This window comes from Theobroma umbraticum, unplaced genomic scaffold (genome assembly GCF_002168275.2).
Source record: "Theobroma umbraticum cultivar Fairchild unplaced genomic scaffold, ASM216827v3 scaffold_81.0, whole genome shotgun sequence".
Classification (NCBI taxonomy): Eukaryota; Viridiplantae; Streptophyta; class Magnoliopsida; order Malvales; family Malvaceae; genus Theobroma; species Theobroma umbraticum.
In genome coordinates, this window is record NW_018397268.1 from 4,750,932 (window position 1) to 4,760,169 (window position 9,238).

The following is a 9,238-nucleotide window of genomic DNA, read 5'->3' on the forward strand; positions in this document are numbered from 1 at the left end:
TATATATTATAATATTAACAGATAAGTTATATCATTTAAAATACATAACTTGTAATTTCATATTAATATAAGTTTATAAATAAATAAATAAATATAGTTAATATTAAATTACTATTCTTATGATTTTGTATACGTATATATAATAAATTAATATATTTTAAATATATTATTAATTAAGTTTATTATCAATTCTTTTTAATATATAAAAAAATATTATTACTATAATATATATAATTAGTTTGGTTTTTTAAGTGTAACAAAAAAATTAAGTAGACCAAATATTCTAGACCAATTGACTAAATGGATGAATTAGATCAAATCACCTTCACCAAATCGTATTTGATTTGGATATATAATTAGTCTGATTTGATTTTGCTCACACTCTTATGGATTACTACATATATCAATTTGAAATCGAGTCATTATGAATCAAATTATTTCAAATTCAGGTCATTCTGAGTACAAGTTATTTTAATGTTCGAATAATTATGAGTTAAAATGATTTAAATTTTGAAAAAATTAAAATTGGTACTCTTTTTTTTTTTTAATGTTCTAATATATTTTGCTTAAAAATATAATTAGTTATATCAATGTCACTTTTAGATAACTTTTTACTAACTTATTTTCAAGTACAGACTTTACGGATTGACTTGATAATTCATAATTTCTTAAGATTAAAACCTTTGAATATTAATAACATTTAAAAGAAAATTTTATATTTTAATAGAAAATTATTATATTAAAGGAATTTTTGTTTTTACAATCAATAAAATATTAAATTTGATTAATAAATGCATGAAAGTCTGATCTTATTAATAAATAAAATAGATAGTTACTTCTTAATTAATATTTTTTTTTGTTTTTATAATATTATGAAGTACTTGTATACAGATAATAAGATGTTCATTCACCTTTTTAACCTGATCATTAAGGGACAAAACTTTCATATATAATGCTAGCATAAGAAATTTAAATTATAAAAGCTCATTTCAATATAAAATTAGTTATGTCAAGAATCCTGTTAAAAAGAAAAATGAGAGATATTTTATTAGAATGGAATTCAAACGATGCCGTTGTAAAACAATGAAAAGTAAGAAATATTTATTAGGATGAAATTCAACTAATATTAATAGTTTGACAGTCTAATTTATTATGTTATATGTATCCCTTTCCAACAATTGAATAATCTTGCTATCCAATTCTTTTTTATGTTAATAAAATTTTTAATTTTTTAATCTCTTTACATGTTTTTGGGATTTATTTTCAACATATATATATATATTTCATCTAGGTGATTATTCAACCTAAAAAAATGAATATGTTAAATAATTAACTTTATTTATTAAAAATTTTGAATATATAAGCATGTCTGGATTATTTTAGGATCAATTTCAGTTGAATCATTTTGGATTTTGAATTAAGTTAAATAGGATTAAGTCGGATATCAAATTACTTTATTTTCAAGTTATTTCGAATTCGAGTTTGAATTATCTCGATTTGGATGAATTTAAATATAGATTAAACTATTATATTATTGGATTATTATTGGGTTTCATATTTGGAACGGATTGAATTTGTTTCTGGGATCAAATCATTTTGGGCGCCAGCTACAACTCACACAAGTTCAAGTTTGTTTAAGCAGTGGACTGCTGCAATGATTTAATCTTGATGAAGACAGTTTCGAAAGTTGGTGGCTTACTCTTAGCATGAAATAAATTTTAGGAACGTCTTGCTTTTTCATCCGTCATTCAACCCCAACAACTAGTGGAAGACTTACCAAACTTAAGGGCTAGAAGCCATCTTATATAGTATACATACATTTGGATGAGTTGTATGCGTCTGGGATTTGCTTTTCTAGTTTTATATGTTTCTCTTCCTACAGATTTGACAGCTTTGGCTTAATCTCTTGGCTGATTATATACCACTCATTCGGCCTTTTTTTTTCGGTCATATCTGCGAGGAAGACTCACCAACTAGGATTTACGATGTCTATCTTTAGTTTTATCTATTTTTTTCCCCGCTATTCCTTGGAATGATGATTATTTGTTAATTGACGAACATTTGTCACGTTTGACTAGAAAATATAAAGGTAGATGCTCAATATGAACTAAAAGGAATCTACGTGCATCACATTGTCCTATCTTCCGATTGGAACTAGGGAATGACAGATGCGATTGTCAACTTTTGCTTCTCATGCGTTCTTTTCCTCTCCTTGCCGCAAACCATAAGTCAAACGTCAAACTAGGAATGTCTGACGCTTCCGCGGTTGCGTGTCCAAATACTTTGCATGTGCCAGTTCATGGGGATATCTTCATCCTTCAGTGAGTTTATACTATAAAAAGAGGAAGAAAAGCAGCTTGAGTTTGAGTTTGAGCTTGATCAAAGCTGTCAGAGGGCGTGTTTACTTCCTATAACAGGTGAATACATTCTTGACCCTGCTCCTCTTAACTTGCTGTTTAGCAAGGAAGATTTTAATTTACAGGCCAGACTTCTTTGCTTTATTGCTGGCTGCATTTCATCTTTGTCTTTACAGTTGGGTTCTTCATTATAAAATGCATCTGAGAGTGTAAGAGTTTGCTGTTGGGATTTAGTCCTGGATAGAATAGGATAGGTGCATTTTTACACTTTTAATTTGATTACACCTTCCAAGAAACACGAAACTGGATATGTGAAGAATACTATATTTGGGATCTGAGAGAACTTCAAGTTTGCCAATCTTTTAAAAGAAATATTACTAAAGTAATAATATATTTGGATAGAACTTTCCAAGAATGTGTATATTAGACATCAAAGGAAATGGAATGGCCATTTGAATAATCATTCTTATCCATATTTATATCAAGGGAATGGCCGTTCTACATTTTAGGCATCTAAGGAAGTTATTTTTCTTTATACATCAATCCCCTTTAAAATCTCTTTTTTTTAGGTAGAGAATTGAGTCTATCAACACCCCAACAGTGTCTTTTTCTAGACTTTTTAGATGGTCTGTTTTGAATGTTCATTTTTGCCTTTTCTGTCACTGGACCCTTTTATTTATAAGCCACAAATCAGCATATTTAGTATAATCGGCAAACCTGATTTATCTTTCTGAATAGAATAATATTCGTTGGAGCCTTTTCCTCTTACTCAATCTTATTTCTGGCAAGTGCTTCTTCATATGTTATTTATACATTTATTTATTCTGGCTAACAAGTTCTTGTTAGAATCTGTTTTGCTGCTAGAAGTATTGAGACTCCCTGTCAAGTTTCACAGCAAAGTTTGGCAATGGGATTTCTGGATTTGTTTGTTGTGGCAGTGATGCCAGTTCTGAAAGTATTATTGGTAACTGGTGTTGGCTTGTTTCTTGCTACGGATCGCATAAATCTCTTGGGCCCAGAGGCAAGGAACTACTTGAACAAAGTAATACACCCCTCTCTCCCCTTTTACTACTGTCCATAATAAAATGTTGAAAAACCTTTAAGTCAGTAGTCAGCTGATTACCAACATCTTTGATTGTATGTTTGGATTGATTCAATTGCCTTGAATGGATATAAACGTTGGTTCTTCAATCTTATCAGTGGGATTTCATTTTAATATCCTGACAATAGGATTTGAATAATTAACCCCATAAGCATCCTTTATGCTGCTTGCTTGAAAAGTGAGAGTTCGTAAAATATATGTTCTATAATTCTCTTTTATGACTATTATCATGATAAAAAATAAATGATGGGTAGAGTCCGGACATGATGTTGCTTCAATGCACAATCATTTATTTGATTATCAATTTCCAGAAGCTTTACCAGATGTCTTCACATTTGACTACTACATAAATCACTTCCTTCCTAGATGACTTATTTAAGTTCAGATATTATACCTTCTTATTTTGATAAAGTATTTTACCAATTACCATTTTCTGATGTATAGATTGTATTCTATCTGTTTGGTCCTTCACTTGTGGTCAGCAACTTGGCAGAGACTGTCACTTTGGACAGTTTGGTTACCATGTCAGTTCCATTCCATTCTTTTCTGTTTCTGCTGCTTACTTGCTCTCTTTGCATCTCTGGCTAAATCATGTGCTAGTTGTTCATTCTGTTTCTCATTCCTTGTAGGTGGTTCATGCCAGTGAATATTTTTCTAACATTCATTATTGGCTCAGCACTTGGTTGGATTCTCATAAAAATCACTAAAACTCCTGAACACCTTCGAGGAATGGTCATTGGTTGTTGTTCTGCAGGTTCTCTTTTTTTTCCAAACTTTCCCTTCCATTATAATAAAAAGATCCTTATGTTTCTATCATTTCTTGTGTTACTGCTATTGTCAATCTAATAATATATTTTTCCTTTTCCTTTTATTTTTGGGTTTGGGGAAATTTATGATGTGCACAGGAAACTTGGGAAACTTGCTTCTCATCATTGTTCCGGCTGTATGCACAGAGTCAAATACTCCATTTGGAGATTCTTGCTCTACATATGCAGAGGCTTATGCTTCACTATCCATGGCGGTGTGGTCTCTGATTCTGATCTATATATTCAAAGTTTAAGAAGTTCTCTAATGTAGATTAGTAAGCTGTTTGCCCCATTTTCTACATCAAGTGTACAATCATGTGCCTTCCGAATGTAGTGCCATGTGATTCTTCTCTATAAAATATTTACACATTTGAAATATTTTTGTCTAGGCTTTATCAGTGCATAGTTGTCTTAATTGTTTCTTCTGTTTTAATTTTTTTCGCACCATGCATCCACAGGTAGGAGCCATTTTTATATGGTCATATGCATATCCTTTTGTGTATGCTTATGCTAGTAAGAGCATGGAACAAAACTCTTCTGAAGAGGCCCCTCAACTATTTCCAGACAGTTGCACGGAAGCATTATTACCATCAAGTGATTGCAGTAATTCTGAAGACTACTCAGGGCAAGGTGTACTGCCTCTAACCAACTCTGATGGAAGAATAAAGGTTTATCCTCTTTAAGTTGCAATCTTTTACTCAGAGATTTCTTTTTAATATCCTGTAGAATCTGTTGTGATGCAAACAATACAGATTAAAGGAAAACTTGTTGGATTGGTCCAGACTTGTTGGCACCATAGCAGCATAACTTGATGTCCCCTTTTCTTTTACTTCTCTGTTGTTTCTTTTAAGTTCTGATGGGACTTTCTCAGGAATTGACCCAACAGCATGCATTCTGTTAGTTGTCAATCTTATGGACATATTTGAATAGATACCGGTTGTGAAGAATACCGTTGAGCGCATCAAGATTATTATGGGGAAGATCGACCTGAAGAGGGTGTTTGCACCATCAGCGATTGCAGCGGTATGCACCACGTTTACAACATCTGCTGCATTTGTATCCCTGCACATTTAATATCTCATCATGAATTTTCTTTATCCCATTTCCCTTTCAGGTTGTCGGGTTTATCATTGGGACAATCTCTCCAATCCGAAAAGTACTAATTGGTGATAATGCTCCTCTTCATGTAGTTGATACTTCTGTATCTTTGATAGGGTATGTCCTATTCAACCCTATTGGATTCTGATGATCCAACTTCACATGCACATATATAAGCAGTCTTACCTTTCCTACTACAAAAGATTATATAGAAATGTATCTGTCTTGCAGGGAGGCAGCCATTCCATGTATGACCTTGATAATGGGGGCAAACCTTCTTAAAGGTGGTTAATTTCCTGTTTCTATGTACTTTTTATTTCATGCTGCTCTCTGGAATTGTTAAAAGGGAGCAGACAAAGAAAATTAATGAGATTAATGTTGCTGCAGGTCTAAAAGGATCAGAGGTGAGCATGTTGGTGATTATAGGGATTGTAGCAGTGAGAAACATATTCTTGCCTCTCTTGGGGATCGGCGTTGTTAGAGCTGCACGCCATTTTGGCATGGTTGGATCAGATTCCTTATATCAGTTTGTCCTTATGCTTCAGTATGCTCTTCCACCTGCAATGAGTGTAGGTATGATGACTCACTGCTCTCACATTGACTATTTGGGGCCAAAATAAAATTTATTTGGTTTATACTTTATATAGATAATCAAAATGATTTACTGAACAAACCTAGAATACTAAATTAATTAAGAACAATTATAGGATAATTGGATAATAGTATATAAATTTCTTAAATGGAATAAAAATATTTAATTTCAAATGTTATACATATTCATATTTGATATAGAAAGAATTGAATAAAAAGTTAAAGTATCCATGCACAAAAAAAAAAAAATCTAACTACTAACTAAAAGAGGCATAGGAATACCCTTTTAGGAAAAGTTAAAGTGCATAATTCATTTCTATAAAGATTTAATGATTTAAAATTGTAGGCATCTTAAAAGAGTCTTTAAATTATTTAGGAAAATTCAAATGAGTCATTTTTTTATTATATTTAATCAAGCTTTTTGTAATTTTATTTTGAATTAAATAAGTATTTATAATTAATGATTGACTAATTATTGGTACTCAAAATGCTATTTATTATTTCACATTACGTGATATGTTAACATGTTAATATCATATAATCATATGATATTTTTACTATTTATGTTAACGTCACGTCAACGTTATTTGAGTATAAAATGATAAGTAGTATTTTGAGTTACGATATAACTAATCAATCATTTGTTATAAGGTCCTATTTAACCCAAAATAAATGTATAAGCATTCGATTGAATGAAATAGAAGAATACAAATTTATTTGAATTTTTTAAAAATAATTTTAAGAGTTTTTTCAAATATTAGATCAAACGTTTATAATTATTTTATTAGCTTAGAAAAATATCTGTTGACAAAGCGTAATTTCACCTTTGTTTTTAAATTGAAAAAAATGAGGATTTTCAATGGGACAACCCCCACTAGGTTGGCCCCCTGTTTTTGTTCTTGAGCCCCTTCAATAACTGTGGACTAGCTAGCTGCCATCCTGGTTGGAACAGCTTTAAACTATCGTCAAATTTACATCACCATGCGTTGAAAGAAACTCATGGACATATGCCATAAAAATGAAAATTTTGGGTTGCTTGTGGGAGCATTCTTCACTAATAGGTTTCGAGTATCCTTAAGTTAATGGAAAGAGCTTTGGCAGGTACAATGACTCAATTATTTCAGAGTGGTCAGGGTGAAAGCTCTATGATTATGCTATGGACTTACGCTGTGGCTTCCATCTCCCTCACGCTTTGGTCAACGTTATTTATGTGGCTTCTGTCTTGATTTGTTGCTCAAGTTTATTTCTTTTGTCTCCAGCTTATGCCAACACAAAGCATCTGCAGCGAGGTTATCCATGAGACATATTTTACACCACCTGGCTTTTCTGCCTTCCACATAGGGCATCTTTTACTAAATTTTGGTAGTGTAAACAATTTTTTGACAAGCTCTAATTAAAATTTCACTAAATATTAAGACTTTTGTAGCAAATTATATAAAGCAAGGATGTGAACTTGAATTTTTTTTTTTTTTTGAAAAACATGATCATTATTTCCATAGAGGAGTTAGTTCCCTCTTTAAATTTACATCAGGGATTCATCAGGCGAGGTCAATAGGATATTGGTTAATATGCTCCCATTGAAGCATAGGTCCCCAATATCCTTTCATTTACCACCTATTCATCAATTTCAACCTAAAGCCAGACAACATGTCCAAAAACCACTCTACAAAAAGGCAACACAAACAGTTCCTGTATCGATCAAGACAAAAACATCAGGAAACATACTTCCACTTAAGCGTTTCTTTACAGCCATTCTACACCAGAAACTATAAACCCAAAACACAAAATACAGCCTTAAGAACGCCAATCCAAACCCGACCTTGGCAACCAAACTCTAAGCCCCTTCCAGCAACGAAGCAAGCCAAACCCCCAAGGATCAAACAGTACCAGCTAAACATGATAACAGACTTAAAAGATATCAATAAGATCATAGGTGGTTGAGGCATACTAGAACACTCTCAAAATATCTGTTTGCAGTAGGACTCCTTTCGCAAGAGTGTCTGCTCTTTGTTTTGCCTCCCTCAAAACATGTCTTATCTCCCAACCAGAGAAGCCTGTTTTCATTCTCTCAATTCGTAACAGCCATTTTCTCATTCTCCAAGGTGCCGTACTTGCATCTGTAGTCCACTTAACTGCATTATTTGAATCGCTTTCGATGGTAAGCCATTTGTTCTCTCTCAACTGTGAAGTTGAGAAAATAAGAAAAGCCTCCCTTATTGCCAAACTTTCAGCAAGATTTGTATCTGCCGTGCCAATAGACTTTGAGAAAATAACCTTCACCTCTCCACTCGAATCTCTCAAAATATCACCAATACTAGCTGGCCCCGGACATCCTTTTGCTGCCCCGTCGACATTGAATTTCAAAAACCCCTTTTGTGGTTTCTCCCACTCCATCCCTCTTCTCGCTTATCTTCTTGTTTGTTGGTCTTGTTTAGTAGGTTGTCGATAAATGTCCAGAATAGATGGAAACTCCCTTGGCCACTTTGCATTTGCCCACTCAGCAACTCTGATTCTAGCCAGTTCCAAACAATTTCCTGAATCCCATTCTTTCCCTCTCAAAATTGTCTCATTCCTATCTTTCCAAATTGACCAAACCACTACAAAGAATGCCATCCTCCAGGTTCTTTTATCCAGACTCCTTAGTTGGTATCTATTCCATAATTCAAGGATCCCTCTAACATATCCAAGGGATATCCAAGACACACCCCACATTTTGCACCACCTCACCCATACTTTCCATGTCTCATTGCATTTAGCAAACAAATGGTCACAAGATTCAACCTTCTTATTGCACAAGACAGACAAGACACCGTTATCTAAATGAACTCTTCTTTTTATGAGTTCTTCCTTCACCCCAATTTTGCCATGTAACAATTGCCACACAAACATTTCCACTGTATGTGGTGCCACATTTACCCATACAAACTTCCAAATCCCATCAGTGTTATTAATAGTGTCAAAGGTATACTTACAAAAAGATTTTGTGGTGTATTTTCCATATGTTTCCTTTTTCCATATAAGATCGTTTTTAAGTTCTTTGCTTAGTTGTAACTCATGCAACATGGTTTGAAGTTGATCCCATTGTGCAATTTCCGAATCATAAAGCTATCTTCTAAGTTCGATTGTCTACATCCGTTTATCTTCTTCCCATCTTTCAAATTTTGCAATCTTCCCTTTTTTATTTTTCTCCAAAACGTAAATCTTTGGAAACGTTTATACCAAAGTGATCTCGCCCATCCACTCATCTTGCCAAAATCTCAAATTTTTTCTATTCCCAACTACGA

General features: G+C 32.9%; 2 protein-coding genes across 6 annotated transcripts; one reads left to right on the top strand and one right to left on the bottom strand.

Annotated features, from left to right (window-relative positions):
* The first annotated feature begins 1,877 nt into the window (after nucleotides 1–1,877).
* LOC110425624 (protein PIN-LIKES 3-like) lies at nucleotides 1,878–7,466 on the top strand. 5 transcript variants are annotated; one of them, XM_021440550.2, is made up of 11 exons: nucleotides 1,878–2,417; nucleotides 3,204–3,399; nucleotides 3,904–3,983; nucleotides 4,089–4,213; nucleotides 4,365–4,480; nucleotides 4,724–4,933; nucleotides 5,196–5,288; nucleotides 5,380–5,480; nucleotides 5,595–5,647; nucleotides 5,751–5,936; nucleotides 7,056–7,466. In XM_021440550.2, exons 2-11 carry the CDS (start codon nucleotides 3,265–3,267, stop codon nucleotides 7,178–7,180), a joined length of 1,224 nt encoding a protein of 407 aa, XP_021296225.1. In that variant the 5' UTR covers nucleotides 1,878–2,417; nucleotides 3,204–3,264; the 3' UTR covers nucleotides 7,181–7,466. The 5 variants fall into 5 exon arrangements, with proteins under 5 accessions (XP_021296225.1, XP_089641147.1, XP_089641148.1 ...); XM_089785021.1 differs by having other exon boundaries at nucleotides 3,222–3,399; XM_089785022.1 differs by having other exon boundaries at nucleotides 3,225–3,399.
* An 894-nt stretch (nucleotides 7,467–8,360) lies between these two features.
* LOC110425547 (uncharacterized) lies at nucleotides 8,361–9,017 on the bottom strand. Its single transcript, XM_021440462.1, has one exon. It carries the CDS (start codon nucleotides 9,015–9,017, stop codon nucleotides 8,361–8,363), a length of 657 nt encoding a protein of 218 aa, XP_021296137.1.
* Nucleotides 9,018–9,238: the final 221 nt, after the last annotated feature.